The sequence below is a fragment of the Thunnus albacares genome, chromosome 16 (assembly GCF_914725855.1).
Source record: "Thunnus albacares chromosome 16, fThuAlb1.1, whole genome shotgun sequence".
Classification (NCBI taxonomy): Eukaryota; Metazoa; Chordata; class Actinopteri; order Scombriformes; family Scombridae; genus Thunnus; species Thunnus albacares.
Window position 1 is genome coordinate 16,210,791 of NC_058121.1, and position 21,819 is coordinate 16,232,609.

Here is a 21,819-nt window from a genome sequence, read left to right on the forward strand (position 1 = left end):
TTAACATAGACACGAGAGTGGTAGCAATCGTCTCATTTAACCCTCACCTTCCCAAAATTTTGACCTATTCCTTTAAAAAAAAAAAGGAAATTGGCTCTTAAGACCCTAAACTCTTGGAAACCTGTATCGACTTAATAACTCAGGAGAGAAGTCGGGTATTTTCAAAATAGCACAAACGTGGCAAAAATAAAGTCAAAGTCATCAATATATGATTACAGCTGTATTATGAATCAAAAGCTGATTTATAATGTTTCTTTTTTTTTTTCCTTCTGCACTGGTTTATTGGAATAGAACAAGAAAACAGGGAATTTCATACTGAAAACGCTGCTGTGAAATCTTGTTCAACTGGTTGCAGTAACTCTAGAGTTTCACCCCTCAGGCAGAGAAAAGCTCATTACCTAACCATTATTGCACACATACAGACGGATGTACACATTCACTGGCAGAAAAGCCTGATAATTCAATACCTGTGAAGAATGATGTCATGCCCCCTCACAATGTATCATCAATCTGATACTAATAATTGCAGCATCAAAAAGCCGGCTTTCTCTTTTGCTCTGTTCACTTGTTCTCTGGTCCTAACTGCTCTTTTTAAAGCTTTTAACCCCTTTCTTTCTCCTTTTTCTCCCTTTTTCCTCTTCATCCTGCTACCTGGATGTCTTTTCTCTCTGATGTTTTTTTTCCCTCCCTTTCCTCACCCTTTTCCTCTTTCATCCTCCTTACAACTCATCTCTGTTTTCCTCCTTTTATCTTCATCCCACTTGCTACATTTTTTTTCGCCTTCTGTCCATCCCATCACGCATCCCTCACTGTCCCTCCCCTCCTTTCCCTACCTCCATCATCACACTCTGTGTGTTCCTTTCATAGCTTGGGGATATGGATGACTGTGTCCTGCGGGGCCTTCTGTCTCTGCTCGCCTGCCTAAGCCAGCTCTTCCTTCTCATCAAGGTTATCTTTCCTCCTGTCTCTCTATCTCTCACTGTGTAATCTTTTTTTCACGAGCCTTTAGTATTATGTTGTTTTATTCACCTTTTTTCTATTGTTTTCCCTTAAGTCACTGTTCCAATCTTTTCCTTTTCATCTCCTGATGATTCAATCTGTTTGCTCATCTTTGCTTCTTTTGTCTTTTCACTCATTATTAAATGGAGCTCTGCTTTGGTACCACGTCTTCCCTTGTTTTGTTTTTCTCTCAGTGGGATTTGTTCTAGTCTGTGTTGTCTGTGTAAACAGGATGCACCCTGAGGGTAAAAACACACACAGAATGCTTAACCTGCACGATTTCTATGTTAAAATGATCTATGAAAGAGAAAAAAAATATCTCCTCTTAAACATATATAAGTATATATACATATCTGCATGTTTCTGTAACTGGCTGCCAGATTCTGGACTTGCTCTTTTTCACGTCAGTTTTGCACGTTTGGAATGATTGTTTATATACTGCTGCATCAAATACATATTATCTTTAAGAATGTCTTGATAAAAATACAAATTTCTCATACAGTGCAACACCGGCAGATGCTGCTTTAAGGTTGCAGCAGAATTTTGTGACTTAAGATGACCATGTTTCTGCATTGCCTAGCTAGTTGATGCTTGTGTCTTTACTGTATATCTTTCCATTGAATTGCATTTGTGGTGACCGCATCAGGAGCTGAGGGAGAAGCAGGTGAGGCAGCAAGCTGTCCTGGACGACCTGTATAGAGTCAAAGAGGAGAAACTGAAGGAGCTGCAGATACGCAGGGAGGAGGAGAGAGAAAGGAGGAGGAGGGAGGAAGAGGAGGCAGCCAGGTGAGAGAAAATTATATTTATATTTGTCTGTGTTTGGAGCATGAAACTCTTGTTTTCCAGATATTTTGGGTGACTTTCATTTCCAAAAAAAAACATGCTCTCTGTGTTTGTGAACATTAAAAATCCCCAAGTTGCATTCACTTCCCACAGACTGGCAAAGCTAGAGCAAGAGAGGAGAGAGCAGGAGCGGAGGGAACAGGAAAAGAGGGAGAAGGAAGAGGAGGAGGCGCGGCAGAGGAGGCTGCTGGAGGAGCAGAGGGCCAGACAGAGGGAGGAGGAGGAGAGGGAGGCACAGGCTCGCCTCCGGGCGGCCCAGGAGAAAGCGCAGGAAGAGGAGAGGAGAAGGAGAGAGGAGGAGGAGAAGAGGAAGAGGGAGGAGGAGGAGGAAGAGAGGAAACGGAAAGAGGAGGAGGAGAGGAGGAGGAAGGAAAAGCTGGAGAGGGGAGGACAGCAGCCGGTGACGGTGCCTCAGCAATCCTCCAACCTGACCTCTTACAGAGCCCTGTACTCGTTTGTAGCCCGCAACACGGATGAACTGAGTATAGATGCTGACTGTCTCATAGAGGTATGGGACATACGCACACACACACATGCACACACACACTCATACTGCAAATACACACACATTTAATTACCTTGTCTACTCATTAATGCCACACTGGACTGTTATGACACGTTTGCATGATAGTAATTGTTCCCGATTTGTCCGAAAGATGACTACAAGCAGGGAAATGACATGTTTATCATTATCACCTCGTTATGTCTGATTGAGTGTGATTAAAGCGCGTTTTCCATGATGCAGGTGGATGAGAAGACAGTCGGTGAACCTGGCTGGTTGTGCGGGAGTTACCGTGGAAACAGGGGCTGGTTCCCCGAGAGTTACGCAGAGAAATGTCCTACCCCCACCTCTACCGAGACCGTCCCCTCTTCCCCAGGACAACCCTCCTGTCCGCCACAGCCACTTAACACAGGGTAACATGAAGCAGAAGGAACAGGATATACTGATGTTTTTTTAAAAAGGCATCTCAAAGGCATTTTCTGTGTGACATTTCAGTTTCTTTATGCTAAATATAGCACAGTTTTTAGCTCCTTTTTTTTGCTGTCTGCTAGTGTGTAACAGTCACCTTGGGCTTTGTAATTTATGCCACTGACGGTTTGTGTTGTTTTTATGACTCTGCTGGCTCCTTCCCTAATGGTTTGTCCCTTCTGTTTTACCCAGAGTCCCAGATGGGGAGGTAACGGGTGACAGCACTGTTCCTGTCCAATCAGACACTGCACAGGTAAGAAGGAAAGTACTTACAGTAGCTTGTTTTGTTTACTTTTAACACCAGGCATACAATGAATTTGGTCCGACTCTTTTGAAAAATCATACTCCTAATGGGCAGATAAGCTTTTCAGCCTATTCTGGATGCTAATCGAAACCCCGTTTTATCGCTGTGTCAGTTTAGAGATTAGCATTTATTTTCTGGAAGAAGTAGCCATGTTTTATTCAGAAGCAACACAGGAGTCCGTTTCTGTATATACTCTCTGTTGTCAGGATTCATATTAAGGACAAAAAGTTATTTTAATGTCATTTTAAAAAAGGTTTTTAGAGCATTTAGTTTACAGAACTTTTACCATTTGATATCTCCCATGGGAAAATGACCAAAAAAATGCCATAAACAAGATTAAATATAGTTTAAAAGTTGGCTCGTACTTAACAGTTATTCTCTCCGGGTTTCCTGTTGGTCTAACGATGTCTCCGGTCATACTATATCTAGGGTATAAACTGGCTTTGGCGGGCAAGGAACTAGGTCTGTCTGCTGCCCAACACACACACACAGCTTTGACAAGAGCATGGCTATGTATTTATAGCCCCTCTCTATTGGGAGTTCTCTCCCTGCTTCTCTGTGGGTCACACAGACATTTACAGATCTCCATCTCCCAATAGATAACATCAGTGTTAGTAGGTCTGTCATTTGTAGGTTATTTCTCATAGTCAGAAAAAGTCACATTTTGCAATATAGATTTATATTCACAGATATATATTCAATACAGTTTTTCTATATCTATAGCATAGGTGTAGATTTGACGGTGTAATTGTTTATTTTGAGTTGTCACCGATGTGCCGTGCCTTTAATCTTCTCAGCTCTCAATCCCTCTGCTGGCTCGCGCCGTCTCCTCGTGGTCGGCCACCTCAGAAACTCACCTCAGCCTCGCCTCCAGCGCAGGCGACGTCATCACCGCGCTGCTGAGCTTCTCGCAGGGTGATGTCATCAGCGTGCTGCAGCAGAGGGATGACTGGTGGTTGGGGCAGCTCAACGGGACACAGGGATGGTTCCCCAAAAGCTATGTCACCGTGGAGGCGGGTGGCAATACAGAGTATGAAGACGCACATGAGAACAAACACAATATACACACCTCAATTTAAGTTGAATATGAATGTTTAATGACATTTAATGTGTTGTTCTCGTTCTAGTGTGGATGCATTTGAGACATCTGATTTTGTTCAGCTAGAGGGTAAGTATTGTTCATATGTAGAAATAAAGTCTCTATATTCAGTCATAACAAACCAGAGTCGTGGTTAACTTACAATCGTGTATTTCACCATTACCAGAGTATGTGGCCTTGTATACATATGAGAGCCCAGAGGTGGGAGACCTGACATTTGTTGAGGGGGATGTTGTCATGGTGACGGAGAGAGAAGGGGAGTGGTGGCGAGGGTGCATCGGGGACCAGACGGGGGTGTTTCCTTCCAACTATGTCCGACCTGTTGAACCAGAGGTGAGTGGAAATGTGTTCATAAGTAAAAAAAGTTTTGTTATCAACTAAAGTTTTTGCTATTTCTGACCTAAATTTTGAATGTTTCTAAAACTAGAATCAAGAATTATTAGTGTACTTATTCATATATGTATTTATTTTATATTCAGTAGTGTTGCAAAGATTAGTCAGCTAACTGGCCACATGACAACAGAAATGTATTCTTTAATTCCTTTTAATTCTTAGTCAGACAAAATAGTTTCTTAGTTCATAGTCTTAATTCTTAGTCAGACAGTGAAAACCTGTGGTGAGCATTTGCTATTATTTGACATTCTGTATTCTGCAAATATATGTTTCTCTGATTTGCTTTGCTAATTACTTTACTACCACTTTTACTCATTTAGTCGTCAAGACCTGGTGGTCCACCCAAGAAGCCCGGTGAGGATGAACAACTCACATCAGAATCTGCTGATTAATTCTATTATTCACCTGACATTTACCTGATCTAAATTCAGCCTCTGCTATTTCTGTTTGGTCAACAGAGATCGCCCAGGCTGTCACCACCTCCGTTGCCCCGACAGTGCATCAGCTGCATCTGTCTCCAGGGCAACTGATTGTGGTCCTGGCCAAGAACTCCACCGGCTGGTGGCTCGGGGAACTGCAGGTCAGTCATGAGAGCCGTAGGCAAGTCGTTTTTTTTTTTTTAAAGAAATGAAAATAAGAATAATATTAGCTCTTAAAACATTAACATTTCAGCAACAAGGATTTGCTTCGGGGATTCATTTGGCTCTAAATGTTGATGTGAAGTTGAAGGTCAATTGCGTATGATTAATCCATCCTAGAGCTGTTAAACCCATTGCCCATTCTCAGAAAGGAATATTTAAATATCCACACTGACAGCCTGTTCTGCCTCTCTGTGAAGGAAACTGAAAAAAATAAAACTGAAAATGTAAATGTGAATCTTGAATTATATATATATATATATTTGAAGACATATACATATATTTCTGAGATTTTATAGACCAAACTATTATTTGATTAATCGAGAAAATAACTGGCAGATTAATCGATAATGAAAATGATCATTAGTTGCAATACAAAAGACCTGTTTAAGTTTTATACATCACATCCATCAGTGCTAACAGCATGCAGAAAGTAACATGTAAGTAAAGAAGTTCATTTTAGCATTGAAACACAGCTGATACTGTAGCGTATGTTTGTATCTGCTGACTTGTCAGATCAATAAAGAGGTGGTGAGAGGTGGACAGGAGGTTAGAGGACTAATAACGCGTTGTCTGTAGAGTCATACATCTACATTAGGCTGCCCAATTTGTGCTGAGGCAGCAGCTGTAGCTCTGGTTACACTCTCAGTGGATGACACAGTAATGAGACAGCTGAGTTAAGTTAGCAGCAAAGTGTGGACAGCTCAGAAAAGACTCAAAATCAAAAGTTAACATTGTTCCAGTATGTAGGATTACCACATCTTTGCCAAATTGTACAGTACCTTCAGAAATTATTACGCTAATCTATATTTTTGTAAGGCTTAATCAAGTTAAATGGGACATTTTTTGAACAGCCAACTTTTAGTCAATCCACAGATTTGAGGCTGAGCTTTGGCTGGATTTATGAAGGCAGTGAATGTAAAGACTCACCACAGTCCAGTATAGATTGTTGTTTGCACTGATGAGATTCTAGAGGTCGAGTGCCCTGCCCGACGAAAGCGATTCATCAATTCATCTTTCGATTTAGAATTCAGGCCTGAGCCAGCGGGAGATTGATTCAATTTCACTGCCTCTCCTCCCTCCAGGCTCGAGGCAAGAAGCGGCAGAGAGGCTGGTTTCATTCCTCCCACGTCAAGCTCCTGGGCCCCTCCAGCAGCAAGTCCTCCCCCTCCCCTCTGCCAGGTGAGGGCTGACACACTTTGAACCAAACATCCTATTTGTGAGCATGATCCACAATTGTCTTACATAATTCCTCTAGCTGGTTTCCACTTTTTTGGGGGGGATTGCAGTAGTAAGTTGTCAGGTAAAAATCCACCATCATTTCAAGTAGACACATTGATTTGTAGGTCATGAAAGACGTGAAAACCCTACCAATAACTTTTGACGAGTTTCCAACAAAACATGAATTAAATTATGAAACAATTATGTATTAAGATGTTATAAAACGACTGTACTTCCATGTATGTGTGTGAGTATATCAAGCTGGAATAAGGGAAGAAATATCAGTAAACATACTTACTAGCAGAATTGTTTGGTGAGGCATTTGTAGCTTGACTAATATGTAATTACCTTTAGTATTTTATTCAACTGTAATTCCAGAAAACCATAGAAAGTAATATATCCTTTTGATTAAAATTTGTTTTGCTTGAACTCACAACCTAATAACAAACCATTTCTGCCCCTGATTTCTCAGTGTGCCAAGTTATCGCCATGTACGACTACACGGCTGCCAATCGGGACGAGCTGAGCTTCTCCAAAGGTCAGCTGATCAACATCCTGGACAAGACCAACCCTGATTGGTGGAAAGGGGAGACTAACGGGACCACAGGCCTGCTGCCTACCAATTATGTCAAGATGACCACAGAATCAGACCCCAGCCAGCAATGTGAGTAACCTTTTTGTTTGCGTCTGCACTGCTGATGTTTCTTAGAAAAAATATTTCTCAGAGGGAGTGTATCTCTCCGTTCTACCATTTGACAGGAAAATCAATACCTCACACATATAGTGGGAATGCTGTTGGTGGGAAAAATAGACTGTTGACACAAGTGGAAACTGATAAAACATGATTATCAGCTATAGAAACAAACTTGTGTCTCTGAATGATCTGATTGGTTGACTTGGCTCACTTCAGGTACAGTAGATTCCTTATCCATGTCAGGGCATGAAGAGACTGACGGTAAGCTTAAAAGAGTTTCTGTCTATCACTGAGAGATCATTGGTGAACATGAACCCGCTGTACTTAAAAGGCTCAATCCACAACATATGTTTGGTCTTAAATTAACAAGAACAAAAGAGGAAATAATTGTTAAGTTTCCTCAAATCCAGGCACGTACAATGGATCAGGCCTTTTAAAGTATCCATGAAATGACTGCACCAACACTTGAAAATCATTTAAAGGAATAGTTAGACATTTTGGGAAATACGGTTATGCAATTTTTTTTTTTTTTTTGCCGAAAGTTAAATGAGAAGATCGATACCACTCTTATACAGTAAGTATGCGTTAAATATGAAGCTAGAGCAAGCAGACGCTTAGCTTAGCTTAGCATAGAGACTGGAAATAGTGGGAAACAGCTACTTTTGCTCTGTCCAAAAGTAACAAAATCTACCTCTAAAGCTCACTAATGAACATGTTAATCTTGTTTGTTTAATTCGTACCACAAAAAAGGGAAATGTAACAACAGCTTGTGGTTTTACAGGAGGTTTTGTGCTGGACTATTTCTTGTCCAGGTGCAGTGACTTCCTTGAATCTGGTCTTTTCGAGACCTTTGAAAGTGCTGGTTGGAAGATTTTGTTACCTTTGAGCAGAGACAGGCTAACTATCTCCCCCTGCTTTCAGTCTTTGTGCTAAGCTAAGCTAACCGTCTCCTAGCTGTAGCTTCATATTTAACAGACAGACAGTGGTTTCCCAAAATGTTGCTCTTTTCCTTTTAAACAAGTCTTGCCAACAAATCACTGGGTCACATAACAAAATGAAACAACTATAACCTAATCATTCTCATTTCTGGAGATTAAATCTTAACTTTCAGTGGAGGGTACGATGCACTTGTCAATACCGTGCGCTAATCACTGCACTGTTGGGATGGGTGTGATTCTACATGTGTATACTCACTGCTCACTCATAGCTGATCTGAAAATGAAAAAAGACCCATTTTTTTAACAGGAGGTATGTGTTTAAATCAGTATTCACGGCTCGCACGGTCTCCCCACAGCAGCGGATATCTGTTAACAAGAGTGAACACACCAGACATGTAATTAGGATGAACTCGTCGAAGCCGTAGACACCAAACACGATGAAATTTTAATTCCAATCAACACGTCCTGACTCATACACACCCCGGTAGACACAAGGGCTGCTCTTCATCAGAGAAATTAAATGTAAAAATTACCATCATGCTCCAGCTGATATGATTAGTAACATTTACATTTCCAGAAATACATTATTAATGCACCTGCATGTAAGAGTCCAGCATTAATATTAAAACTATATTAATGTCTGCTGTCTCTCCGTCTCTCCTTCATCTCACTCACCTCCCCCCTCCCGCTCCTCCACTTCATCTCTTTTTTTTGTTTCCTCTGTAGGACAGTAATGCTGGCTTTCCTCTCTCTTCCTCCTCCTCCTCTTCTTCCTCTTGCCCCTCTTCTTCCTCACCCCTTCTTTCTGAGCCAATTGCCCTGTCGCAACAGGAAGCCCAGCCGCCAGCAAGAACAGCCCAGCTCTGCGCTTTCCGCCTCACTTGTTTAGGACTGTGGTGTTTTTGATCCCTTATTTCGCTCCTTTTTTAAAAAATCTTTAATCTTTTTTTTTTATCTTTAAGGCATTTATTTCTCACCCTTACCCCCTCGCTCTCTCCTCTACTGTGTTTCCCTTGATGTTTTCTTTAACTAATTAACAAAGGGAGCGAGAAAGAGGCAGCTAGACATGACTTTTAGAGGCTTTTGTTCCTCTGATACAATAGCATGGAGTGTTTAGTTTTGTTAAAGATAACTAGAAAATATGGATCATAAGAGTTTGATTACACAATATAATGAAAATAATATGTAAAATGGCATCAGACTGAAGTTATTTAGTTTTCTAAATTAAGGCTATGAATTAGTATGATAAGTTTTTTTTAACAGGGTCACTCATTCTTGCACTAAAAACATTAAACCTTGCTAAAAATGGACCAATGTGAAGACTCACTGTTGCTTAATCACCAGTAACCTTGATTGCTGCTTGCTAACGCATCGCTTTGATTAAAACTGATTGTGATTTTATTATTCAACTTATTATGCACTTTTCCATTTATTAATGCTTCCAAGTTGAGACCCGTCCTTTACTGAACTGTGATATCACCAGCAAAAACACGCAGACCATATTAGCATACCGTCTGTCAAGAGTACATTCAGAGAAAACGACACCGCACTGCTGACATTAGCGTCACAGACTTGAACTACCAACTGAGTCTTCCACTGCCCTTTCACTCAAGCATTAGCTACTTTACTCATTCACACCTATGCAATCATTCGGAGCGAGCGCTCCGCCATGACAGGTGCTTCTTTTTTCTTTAATTTCCTTAGTAGCAATGTTTTAGCATCAGCCTGGTATGTTCCTTTAGTTCATGTACTGCAACTACAACGTGCCTCACTCTTGTCTGTGCATTAAATGTAAATAAAATATCATAGAACTGAGAATAAAGGGAGATTTTAACATGGTGACGTGTGTAGTGTTTTTGACAAGGCTGATTGCCGTATTTTCTCAGACACCGCCACACGAATGATTGACAGGAAAGTGTTTGTTGCACACGCATGCTTGCATGTGTGTGTTTGCATGTGCATGTGCGCTATAGGGTGTGCTGACCTGATGACACTGGACACCATGACCCCTCAGGAGAGGAAGAGACAGGGTTACATCCATGAGCTCATCCAGACGGAGGAGACCTATGTGGAGGACCTGGAGTTGGTGCTAGAGGTACAGACACACATACACTCACAAAGGCATATTCACAAACTGTCAGCATTTTATTGAACCATCCTTTTTAAAAAAAATAGTTCTTGCTCTCTCTGTGTCTTTGTATGTTTATGCCTCTCAGGTCTTCCACAAGCCCATGTCTGAGTCAGGCCGCCTAACAGAAACTGAGATGAGCATGATCTTTGTGAACTGGAGGGAGCTGATTATGTGTAACACCAAACTGCTCAAGTAGGTGCCACTTTTATTAACATCCTGGTGTGTGTGTTAAGATCTATCCTGCTTCCTGAGAAACTAAAATTGAAGTTTCTTGCCCTTATTTAATAAGAGAGGAACTGCACACTTATTGCATATAAAAACACAAACAATCGACCTGCCAACCTGGAAATCAGAGCAACAAGAGAGATTTGGTCGATGTCTACAAACCCACTTACACAGGATTCTACAAGCTGCAGGCTTGTAGAAGTTCTGTTTCAATTATTCCATCCAGTTGAGTTTTCCGCCTAGTTTAGCACAGCAAAAATTGTGTACTCTGTTGAGTGTTTTTCATCATCATCATCATCTCTGTGTCCCAGGGCTCTGCGTGTCCGTAAAAAGACAGGGGGAGAGAACATGCCAGTCCAGCTGATAGGGGACCTGTTGGCCTCAGAGCTCGCACACATGCAGCCCTACATCCGCTTCTGCTCCTGCCAGCTCAACGCCGCCGCCCTGCTGCAGAGCAAAACCCACAACCAGCCCGACTTTAAAGACTTCCTCAAGGTACTGAGTGGCGGATGAGTTTGGTGCAAACCATTTGCGAATCCTTTCTGTGCATCAGTAGATACTGTTTTTATGAATGTAAACAAACTAACTAGGGTTCTGTGAGATTAAATAAATCTGTCTTGCCTCTTTCTTTCCCCTTGAGCAGAAGATAGCCACTAACTACCGCTGTAAAGGAATGCCGCTATCCAGCTTCCTCCTCAAGCCAATGCAGAGAATCACACGCTACCCCCTGCTCATAAAAAATGTATGTGGAAGAAGATTAAGCACACACACATCAAAGAAGTACAGAGCTAAAGTGTCTCCTTTAATTCCACAAGTCTTCAGTGATTTTTTTTTTTAAAAACTCATTAATTAAAATATCCCCCACCCATGCACTTTTTTTTTTCTCACATCCACTTTGTGATTCCACGTCTCTCTCTATCTCACTCCTTTTTGTTTCTTTCAGATCCTGGAGCACACACCAGACAGCCATGCAGACCACGGCCCACTTAGAGAAGCCCTGGAGCGAGCCGAGGAGCTGTGCTCTCAGGTCAACGAAGGGGTCAGAGAGAAGGAGAACTCAGATCGGCTTGAGTGGATACAGAGTCACGTCCAGTGTGAGGGACCTATAGAGGTGAGACACAAATCAATGCACATTTTTCCATTTAGTAGTGCAATGTTGTAATTGTAGTGATGTTAGTCTGTTAATGTTGATATGTTAGATTCTGCTGGTTGCAGATAACAAAACAAATGCACTCATAGCAAAGCCAGGGAGCATATTTCATTAAATTACTTACTGCGCAGGACTTCACAGTGTTCTTTCCTTCCTTATATCTCTCTTCAGTTATTTCTTACTTTCTCTCCCCTTCTCTATCAGCACTTGGTCTTCAACTCGCTGACTAATTGCCTCGGGCCTCGCAAGCTGCTCCACAGCGGTCGGCTGTACAAAACCAAAAGCAGCAGGGAGCTGTGGGCTTTCCTCTTCAATGATTTCCTTCTCCTCACACACAGCGCCAAATCTTTCTCCTCCTCAGGACCAGACAAGCTATTCAGCCCCAAGACCAACATCCAGTTGAAGATGTACAAAACAGTAAGCGAGAGGTTCAACTTTTCTCTTAGACAAAATAATATAACATGAATGGTGTTGATCCAGTTATCTTGTGGCAAAGAAAACAATGTTTCATCTTGTGAACAGCATCTCTAATCGTTATCCTTCGCTGGGCATCCGTCCACACGTCTTTCATCACTTCATCTTCTTCCAACAGCCGCTGTTTCTGAATGAGGTTTTGGTGAAGATGCCACCCGACCCATCCAGTGATGAACCACTCTTCCATGTCTCACACATCGATCGTGTCTACACACTCAGAACTGAGACCTTGAATGAGAGGTAGGCATACCTGTACAAAACTTACCGATGATGTAATCTTACTGTGTATAGTATTCATATGTTTACGGTGTTGTTACTGTAGGACGGCGTGGGTCCAGAAAATCAAAGCAGCGTCTGAACATTTCATAGAGACTGAGAAGAAAAAGAGAGAGAAGGCTTACCAAGGTAAATGCAGTCACTGCTGAGAGAACCTATTTACTTCTGTGTGTGGTGTGTGTGTGTTTATGTGTGTGTGTGTGTGTGTGATTTGCAGTGAAATTGTTGAGACATATACAGAGACAAATTAACATGTTGTACACTTACACACACAAACTTAATTATATACAGTAGAATGATTTAATGCCTTTATTTTATTGACAACTAATTATACACACAGCTATTATCTGACTGATTAGGGACTGTATAAAAATTATTGAGGTGGTTAGGGGGTTGAATCTTATATTTCACTTTTTAAAAAAGTCTGACCCTCCCTGCGTTATTAATATTGTCGATATTAATTTTTCGACACTCCCTTTCACTTAAAAAATGTGTACAATATTCCCAGTATGTTAATGTTTACCACATTAATTTAATAATAATTTTCACTATAGCAGTCAAATCACACATTAGAAGTGGAATTAGCAATTTCCAAATTTATGGCAAACATTCTGTAAAAAGATTATTAATATTCCAGCCACCTTCTACTTTAGACTAAAGAGATGCAATATAGGCCAAACTAGAATTATATTATAAGCCAACTATATATGACAAGTTAAGCTTTTTTAAAACTTCTATGATGCAGACTACAGTGTAGGAGGGAACACAGTCAACTGTGATGGGAAAAATTATATACTTAAACACACAATTAGACACTGAGAGGATTGTTGTTCTTATGTCAAAGCATACCTTTATGACCAGCTGCTCACACCAAAACTGTCATTTAGGACTTGTTCCTTTTTGTTTCTTTTTTATTTGTTTTTGCTAGTTTTTTTTTTAATCTTGCAATTGAAGGCTAAATTATGAATTTGGAATGATTAAAAAATAAAAGACCTTCCCAAAAAAGTCAGACTACCTTCCGTTCAACCAAAAGTATAAAAAATACATAATCCTCCCCCTTTTTTGACCTCCTCTCCCCTTGTCATAATTTTTTTACAGTCTCTTACTCATAACGTGTATACGCAGGGAAAAGATGAATACACAAGTACACAACAAGGATACACTGTATGCGGTGATATAATGCTGTTGTTTCAGCTGGTAAAATGTGTAATGATGTGTTGTGGGTTGCATCTAATGGCTCTGTGTTTCTTTTAGCACGTTCTCTGAAGTCTAGTGGTATCGGCAGACTGTTGGTTACAGTCACTGAAGCCCAGGAGCTCAAAGCCTGTAAACCCAATGGTGAGGCCCTGAGACAGAATACAGATGTCCCTGTTGCCCTGCGTCTATCCATATCTATTGATAATTCACTCTTCATTGATATATTTCTTCAAAAGAAAAATACTCATGGACATAAGTAATGTTTTGTTAATGTAAAAACTGACATAATTTCTCTCCAGGTAAGAGTAATCCGTACTGTGAGCTGACGATGGGGGCTCAGTGTTACACTTCCCGACCGATCAGCGACACTCTGAACCCCAAGTGGAACTTCAACTGCCAGTTCTTTATCAAAGACCTCTACCAGGACGTCCTGTGTATCACTGTGTTCGAGAAAGACCAGTTCTCACCAGATGGTCAGTGGATGGAGAGAAACATACACACACAATACAGACATACTTACACAAACAATGGAAATTGAAAAAAAAAGACATTTATCTTTCCATTATTGTTTGTGCTGCTGTACCTTTGATTTGACTTTGCTGAGGCCTAAAGGCAAGCGCTGCCTGTCAGTTTGAAGGGTAGGAGTGCAGAACACTTAAATGTAGAGCCAATGGATACATCAGCCCAAGTCAGTATTATTGGCCAATGCTAGTTTTTCATAGATATCTGTATCTGCATATTTGTCAGCTAAAAAATAACAACAAATTGCCACACAGGAATACCAAAGAAGTGTTGCTTTTACATATTTTGTCCACCAGAGAGTGCTGTAAAATGTCCCACTCTGTAAATATCTGAATAGCCATTCTTTAATAACCAAATTAAAAGGAATTATTATGAAATCTTTTGTTTTAAGTTAAAGTTTTTCATTTTAAATGTTGTTGTTTGGCTGATAAAACTGAGTTTTTTAACTCTCAGATATCAGTATCAAGCCTCAAAAATCCAGTATCGTTTGGACTCTACCAAGATGTAAAGACCCTTGAAGGTCTAAACTTTGTCTCAGCAGCACTCTTTTTAATATTAGAAGTTTTTCTAAATTACTGTTTTCTGTCTGCTTAGATTTCCTTGGTCGCACTGAAGTCCCCGTGGCAACTATAAAGAAGGAGATGGAGAGCAAAGGTGCTGCAAACCGTCGTCTACTGCTGCATGAAGTCCCTACCGGAGAAGTTTGGGTGAAACTAGACCTTCAGCTTTATGAGCCAACCAAATGAGGAAAACACACAGCCAAGCGCTCCCTCGGGCACACACAGTCACTTTATAGTAATGAAGAGAAGACATTTTTGTATTTACTTAAATACAAGCAAACACAAGCACACACATCCAAAAGTGCCTATTTATACCAGTGCAAGTGATGCCGTGAAAAACTGTTGATTTTACCCTCACTGCCTTGTTCTTCCATGAGCCATTCAGACTCATTGAGGCGACCTCAAACACAAAGGGAAGGAGATCCTGCCAAAAATGTAGAATGACAAAAAGCAATGTCCTCAAAAGTAGTAATTTAATGTTGAAAAGGGTGTTCTCGCTCCCAACACACCAGCTAAAATATGAATTGCCAATATGCTCATGTTCACCACTTGGAAATGCAATCAGACAAAATGCCTTGAAATATAGTCAATTAGTTTTCCTAAATGATTAAAATACGTAATATTTTTAATATCTTATGTACAAATTTGTCAGTGGAGGAATACAGCCTGTGATCTTGTTACACACTGACATACAGACATTGTTTGGACTGACAAACATGACTATAGATTTCAGCTGCTGCACACTACTGTACAAGAGTCGACCCTACGGTGTAACCATGGGGCTTCATGTTGTTAAATCTTGGAAATGGCTGGAATAAAATGTACATACGGTAAACTTTATGTTGTGGCTTAATTTTTCACTATTCACTCAACATATGCCTGCTTTCCTGGAGTGTTACAGAATAACACTGTTTCAAGTTTAGACACTAGAAAAGCAATAAAAAACCATAAAGATTCACTACTGAGACTGCTGACATTAAATCATTCATGTTTATGTGAGTTCATTATATCATTTGCTTTGTGGTTTATGCTTGTTTATCACCAGCTACTTAGCTTTGAATGGTAGAAGATGATGTGTGTGTGTGGGAGGAGGATAATGAAAAGGATTAGCGGGAAGAATTCTGGTCATATGTGGAATTTATTGGTAGATGAAGACTGACGTTGCCCGTGGTTGTTGCCAAACGCCCTCATCTGGAGAACCAGCAGCCGCTCTGATGGCACCTTCCATCTGGTGCGGTAGTTGCAATTATGTGGCGTGGTATCGTATCCAGTCTAAATGAGACACATTTGCAAGACTTTAATTTTTATCTAGACTGATTAGCTCATTTCTGTGGCCCTTCGTTGTTCAGCTGGTGTATATTTGTACCTGCCAGACTTCCTTCCGTCAGTCTCGTCCTGCACTGGAGTTTGTCTCGATGCAGAGACTAGATAATAAGATGAGGCTTGTGATAGTGTGTTGGCCGGAGGTGTCACAGACTCGGTAAGGGGTCGATCACTCTGAGGTAGCTTCTCTACTTGACTGCTTGTATATTTATATCCTAAGTCAGAAGAGAAATTGGTTAATAACTTGAAAAACGACCATTAAGGATTTGCGTAGAGCCTGACATCAAAGTTTCTCTTTCAGAAAGCTTCATAAGCTTAATTCCCCAAATATAAGAGAAAATGTTGCTGCCAAAATATCAGCTACAATTTAAAGCGAAACATTACAAATGAGAAGACCTTAAATTTAAATAAATAAAGGAAAATAGACAAATACCTGCTTCACAAGAACTGGCTGTTCTCTTTTCCTTCAGTCTTTCATGTAATTGAAGGTACAATGAGTCCTTTAACTCAACTGTATTGAGCTTTGAACAGAGTGATGAATAACTTGTCAGTAAAAGACACATTTGGAATACTTTTATGTACCAAATATCTTAAGTGGAATATATAAGTCTAAAAGAAATCACCTTGAAGTGGTGTTTGTTTTTGACGTTGAGAAGAAAAGGATTGTACTCCCTTAGATCACCAGTATCTAGAAACACAAAACCCTGCAGATGAGAGACATTACAGTGATTAGAGTGAGTTAAATTCACTGCTCTTGTGTGAGGTTTGTCTGTTTTGTAGTCATGCCCAAAGCACAACAGAAAGTTTTGTGTGAAGTCTGATGCACAATTTTAAAAAAAAACACATCACACTCTACATCAGTGTAAAAGCAGTTTCTAGCAGCGACATGAGGTTCATTTACTGCACTCCAAAGCAGGTCTACACAGGTTTTACCTTGGAGTTGCAGTGATGGAGGTAGTGACTGTATAAGGTCTGCCGCCGCTTGGTCTCCTCGGGGGTGCAGCTGGACACACGTTGCTCCACTCTCCTCTGGAGGGGCATCCACACACGCTCAGTCCAGCGCTTGTGCAGCAGCTCCCTCCTCCTCAGCTCTGCTACATCACGCTGGCTCAGGAAACTCTCCAGCTCCTCCATGAAGACACATTTCAACCAACATGGGCATTACAGACTAAAAATCCCTATTACTTAAGACTTAAGACACATATATTAGGGGATATGACTTTTTCTGAAAATCTTACCTTCACAAAACCATTTTCTGTGTCCACTAAAGGTTGGATTATGTCTCTTTTCTGTTGATTTTCAGCCTCCATTTTTGCCTGTATGATAATAAGAAAATTGCAGTAAGAAAATTCACCTTTTTCTCGGTGCTGATATGTGGTGGTGTGCAGTACCTGCAGTCGTCTGAGGGAGGTGTAAGAGAGCCTGTCCTGTTTAGGACCCTGCTGAGGCCCAGAGGGTGAGGTCTCATCCCTTCTCCCCACTCTTACACATCTGCTGGTGCTCCTCATCCTCACACTCGGCTGAGACAGGCTCTTCCTGCTCTCTGAGATGTCTTTCAAATCTGTCATGCACTCCTGAAAAATTATTTGTATGTCATTAATAAACATGCTTTAGGTACAGTCTGCAGTGTACAGTGTCTTTGTTGATCTGTGCATGAAAAAACTAAATTGCAGAGCCCCAAGTGGACTTTTAAATCCCAGCTAGAGTTCCCAGACAGACCACACAGGTGTACAGACGGCAACAGAGGCCAGCACAAAGGGGCAGTGACAGATCATGTCACTACCTGGAAACCTGAGTTCCTTCTCGCTGTTACATGAACACATATGGTAGGACGTGTAAGTGCGCTATAGGGATTTTTTTTACATGATTTAGCAGCTTTATCATCAGTACAAAGACTGCAGCTTCCTCTCCTCAGTGTCATTTTCATCTTGTTTGTGTGAAATAATATGCAGCACCTGACCCAACACCAGACTTCTTTGTCTTTTGTCCTCATTTATGAGAGGATAACAGTGGCTACTTTATCTGTCAGATAGTAATCTGAAACCTTTTCATCCATCCCTGCTAAGATCCTGAGATTTCAGCATTACACATTCAGATATGACGCTGTACAGACAGAGGAGACGCAGACAGGCATTGTACCCCCCTCTGCCAAACTATCCAGGCAGGCCAGGGTACATATAGTACAGCCTCCCTGACATTAAAACTGTGATAAATTATTAGTTGGCAAGAGTTCACAGTTTCACTCTTGCTGTGAAGGGGAGCAACGCAGAGAAAGTGAGTAATGTCCTAAACATGTTACAGCTACATCTTAACCTTTACAGTAACAACAGGGAAAGTGAAGGAAAAGTTCTCTTTCCTTAAAAAAATCCCAGTAGTAAACACTTACATGATGTTGAGCATATTGATCTCATATGATAGCAGTCAATTTATCTTTTTGAATGTGAAGCATACTGGAAAAAAGCGGATATGTGTTTGCATAAAAAGCAGGTGTAATCCATTTAAAAGGTTGCTTTTAGTGTGTGAAACAATCAGTGGTGTATGTGTGAATACTTTTTTCGCTACTTTTGTCCAGTTGCACGTCTTTATTACCTGTGATTTCAACAAGCTGACATGAAAAGGTGTGTGGAAGGTGATCACACCACTGGCAGTGTTTCTCTTCATGGGGCTCATCCCTAAATCATGAGAGAAAAATATCTTTGAGTCATCAGAGATGAAATGATAGTAGTCAGTAAATCTATGTAACTTATTAGCCACAGTCTCCACAGTGCTACAGGCGAAATATGGTATCACTACAAACTGTATTAGAGCAGTGCTGCATGAAATTAAGCGCACTTCAATTTTGCATTTACCAGCCGGTGTCACCATGGCAATGTAATGCTTTCTTACCTTTTGTTGACTTGAGGACAGAAGAAAATAATGACTAGAAAGAAGCCAAAATGTCAGAAGTTCATCACATAAAAACTTTTCACATTTAAAAGCGTGTGGCTGCTGCTTACTTTCCGCTTTCCTTAAGTCTCGCTTCAGTTTTGCTGATAGAAAGAGAGAGCGAACTGTCCCCAGGTGCCCTACCTGCCGTCTAGAGGTTTTCCGTTGCCATGACACCGGCACACGAGTGAGCCAAGACTTCTCAGGACGCACGCGACGCTTTACCGCGAGGCAGGGGCTGCAGCAGTAACATACAGTCTTTATAAAAAAGTTGTCATTTGACACTTAAACTGCAAAATATGGACTTATTTTCTCGGACATGCACGGTAAAGTAGAAAATAGGCCTACAATAAGTGTTATAAAGTGCACAGAGATATAGCATAGAGATCCTGAATTTTCCAATTACTTCCCCCTTTTATGTTTATTCTCAATAGTAACTAGTCCAGTGTTTCCCAACCTGGGGGGTCGGCATCCCCACAAAGGGTCGCTGGATTAATCTGAGGGGTCGCGAGATGATTGGGCAGGAGAGGACAACAGAAAAAAACCCCACTTCTGACACACAAAATGTTGGGTTTTTTTTCAAATTTTCCAAAAAATCTTTGCTTTATTTATTGTGAAATACTGGATTTTATCTCCTAAAGCCTCTAAAAGTTATGTCCTCTTCCATTTAGTTGGTAGACAATGCAATGTGTGAGGAGGGGTTCCAGGTAGACGTTGCTTTATTTATGGAGCCATAAGCCAAAAAGGTCCACTAGTCTATCTATTTTTGGCAAGGTGACACCTTGTCTGGTACTCACGTGTGTCTACACAAACAGGTAGTAGGCTATAAACCCATACTAGGTTATATTTGTACAGGCTGAGAAGTTGGAAGTGAGGTATCCTCTCCTTAGAGCATAGAAATAATAGCTTTCTTTAAGGAAGTCTTGAATGGCATCTAGTAAATCATGTCTCCAACAGACCAGAAGCAAAGCGGAAGACAGGATGAAAAATTGCAACATGATATAGGTGAGAAATACGGTATGTTTGATGGGGTAAATGTGTCTTTTTTGCACAGTGGAAACAACAAAGGTGCATGTCTGAGGAGTTGTATCTAGCGGTGAGACACTATGAGGTGCAGTAGGTTAAAGACTCGTAGCCTGTTGCTCTTAATGCGCCTATTGACACCTGAGGTGCACTTTCAAGGTGTTCCGCAGAGGCTGCAACACTCCCGACACCTGCGGAGAATGCGACTACTTAATGTTTAGGTATTAACTGCGTAAAGGCAGGGCAGGGCTTGGCCAGATCATAATTTGGGATTTTCTCTGTTTTCTTCCTTTCGGGTCCAGGACAGGGGGGAGGCTACATGGATTGGTGGACTTCGTTGGCAGCAAGTATTGCCCTGCTCTGGATTTTCTGCTTTATAGACGGTAAGAGAAAATGGTTAGCAGAGATTTGGAAGCGTTCAAGAAACCGTGTGGCACAAGTTTACTATTTTTAGGGTGGAAACAGCTTTCACAAATCGACAGTCTAAAAATAAAACCTATTCCTCGAATCATGTGCGCTTTAAAGGATTTGTATAATCTCAAATTGTACATCACTTTACAGTAATGGTATCTTGAAGGGTAACTAAAACATGAATTGTTTTTCCTTTCAGCGTTGCCGAGAACTGATTTGGGAGATGTCGGATGCATGACACACTTAGGTCAGGAAATTATGGCCTTTGAATGAATTTTACGCACAAATTGAGAATAAACGCTGCCGCAGGTGCAGCAGACCATGTCACCCACTAAAACTTTCAGGAGATATTTAGTGCAGAGTACATTTTACTAATTAACTAAGAAGGCCTAATTTAATCTGTGGGTTTTATTTAAACATGTTACTGTGGCGAGACAATTCCAATGTCTTCAAAAGCTTATTCGGTTTTGTTTTGGGACTAATTACTCTAGTGGCCCCTGTGTATTATTGTTTCAAGACACCATGTGAAACTGCAACAGGAGGTAATCCAAGTTTTTAGCCTCTATTGCAGACGAAAGGATGTGTGATATTAGTCATTTTATCAAATGATGGGTCCCGTGCTGAGGGGCGCGCGTAAAGACGCGCATTGCGTGCCCAGTTGATCGCAGCCGCCCACATGGCTGATGAACACTTTAATCCAGTGGCAGACGCTGTTTGTAATGGTTGCTGACATTAGCCACAGTGTTAAATTAGACTTTAGCTGACCACGTTACCCTCTTATCTCCAGGCAACGCCGTGCTTGAGCTGCGGCTGCTCTTCCATGCTCTGACCAAAGCTGCTTGTCACCTGTACCTGGCCCTGCTCCCGCTGCGCCGAGCCGCCACTCACTTCGCCGACTGCGCGAGGTACCTGATCAACAATGCCCAGCAAACCCCATCTCCCCACGGCTACCACCACCAAGGCCAGCCCCTGGCCAGGAAAGGCACGCTGCACTTCCTGGAGGGCATGTGTGTGGTGTGCGAGACGGTGCCCAACCTGATGGGCGCAGCGCTCAGCGTGGGCGCCGCCTTCTGCCACATGCTGCAGGGAGGCTTTTACGTCCTGGCAGCCACGCTACGCACCATCCAGATCAACCTGTTCTCCCAAATGAACGGCGAGAAGGAGAGATGGGACAAAGAGCGAGTCAGAGCCAAAGAGAGCGAGAAAAAGCTAAATTCAAAAGTGTTGGAATACATCTCGGTGTTTTGTCAAGACCCTGTCAGCGCTTTACGCATCAAGGTTGACGTGCCACCTGTGTATAGATAATCTCTGTCCATGTAAAACAGTATGCTGGGTAATTGGCACATAAGAGGCCTTCTTTTAACTGCTGAGGGTTACAGCTGCAGGCAAAGTGTTGAGTGATGAATGCCAGATGAAAGGAGGTTGAACTTTGACCTTCTGTTTTCACTCACTGTTGTTGAAAGTATGAAACAGAATAAGAGAAAAGATTATATTTAAGTGAGA

The 21,819-nt window shown here is 41.4% G+C and overlaps 3 protein-coding genes across 12 annotated transcripts in view; 2 read left to right on the forward strand and 1 right to left on the reverse strand.

The window, feature by feature from the left end:
- The window catches only part of LOC122999707 (intersectin-2-like), a 35,224-nt gene extending 19,755 nt beyond the window's left edge, over nt 1–15,469 (forward strand). For 3 of the 4 annotated variants that reach the window (XM_044376860.1, XM_044376862.1, XM_044376861.1), the window contains 23 exons: nt 1,646–1,785; nt 1,936–2,350; nt 2,588–2,757; nt 3,005–3,065; nt 3,914–4,146; nt 4,244–4,284; nt 4,382–4,548; nt 4,929–4,962; nt 5,067–5,188; nt 6,332–6,428; nt 6,940–7,131; nt 7,378–7,422; nt 10,073–10,194; nt 10,316–10,422; nt 10,767–10,950; nt 11,099–11,197; nt 11,399–11,566; nt 11,810–12,022; nt 12,198–12,319; nt 12,402–12,484; nt 13,610–13,693; nt 13,852–14,025; nt 14,669–15,469. In XM_044376860.1, the coding sequence (XP_044232795.1) occupies nt 1,646–1,785; nt 1,936–2,350; nt 2,588–2,757; nt 3,005–3,065; nt 3,914–4,146; nt 4,244–4,284; nt 4,382–4,548; nt 4,929–4,962; nt 5,067–5,188; nt 6,332–6,428; nt 6,940–7,131; nt 7,378–7,422; nt 10,073–10,194; nt 10,316–10,422; nt 10,767–10,950; nt 11,099–11,197; nt 11,399–11,566; nt 11,810–12,022; nt 12,198–12,319; nt 12,402–12,484; nt 13,610–13,693; nt 13,852–14,025; nt 14,669–14,820 (3,225 nt within the window). In that variant the 3' untranslated portion in view covers nt 14,821–15,469. The remainder of the gene's footprint in view (nt 1–1,645; nt 1,786–1,935; nt 2,351–2,587; nt 2,758–3,004; nt 3,066–3,913; nt 4,147–4,243; nt 4,285–4,381; nt 4,549–4,928; nt 4,963–5,066; nt 5,189–6,331; nt 6,429–6,939; nt 7,132–7,377; nt 7,423–10,072; nt 10,195–10,315; nt 10,423–10,766; nt 10,951–11,098; nt 11,198–11,398; nt 11,567–11,809; nt 12,023–12,197; nt 12,320–12,401; nt 12,485–13,609; nt 13,694–13,851; nt 14,026–14,668) is intronic. The other variant, XM_044376863.1, reaches the window with a different exon arrangement.
- A 284-nt stretch (nt 15,470–15,753) lies between these two features.
- fam228a (family with sequence similarity 228 member A) lies at nt 15,754–19,088 on the reverse strand. 5 transcript variants are annotated; one of them, XM_044376869.1, is made up of 10 exons: nt 19,027–19,088; nt 18,844–18,877; nt 18,547–18,629; nt 17,349–17,531; nt 17,196–17,273; nt 16,891–17,085; nt 16,581–16,661; nt 16,391–16,478; nt 16,001–16,172; nt 15,754–15,906 (listed from the first exon to the last, which is right to left on the reverse strand). In XM_044376869.1, the coding sequence occupies exons 3-10, from the start codon at nt 18,625–18,627 to the stop codon at nt 15,822–15,824; spliced, it is 963 nt and encodes a 320-aa protein (XP_044232804.1). In that variant the 5' UTR covers nt 18,628–18,629; nt 18,844–18,877; nt 19,027–19,088; the 3' UTR covers nt 15,754–15,821. The 5 variants fall into 5 exon arrangements, with proteins under 5 accessions (XP_044232804.1, XP_044232803.1, XP_044232801.1 ...); XM_044376868.1 differs by having other exon boundaries at nt 18,844–18,853; nt 18,954–19,045; XM_044376866.1 differs by having other exon boundaries at nt 18,954–19,045.
- Nucleotides 19,089–19,125: 37 nt separating this feature from the next.
- LOC122999712 lies at nt 19,126–21,769 on the forward strand. 3 transcript variants are annotated; one of them, XM_044376872.1, is made up of 4 exons: nt 19,148–19,208; nt 19,840–19,887; nt 20,208–20,288; nt 21,104–21,769. In XM_044376872.1, the coding sequence occupies exons 1-4, from the start codon at nt 19,202–19,204 to the stop codon at nt 21,619–21,621; spliced, it is 654 nt and encodes a 217-aa protein (XP_044232807.1). In that variant the 5' UTR covers nt 19,148–19,201; the 3' UTR covers nt 21,622–21,769. The 3 variants fall into 3 exon arrangements, with proteins under 3 accessions (XP_044232808.1, XP_044232807.1, XP_044232806.1); XM_044376873.1 differs by lacking the exon at nt 19,840–19,887 and having other exon boundaries at nt 19,126–19,208; XM_044376871.1 differs by lacking the exon at nt 19,148–19,208 and having other exon boundaries at nt 19,681–19,887.
- Nucleotides 21,770–21,819: the final 50 nt, after the last annotated feature.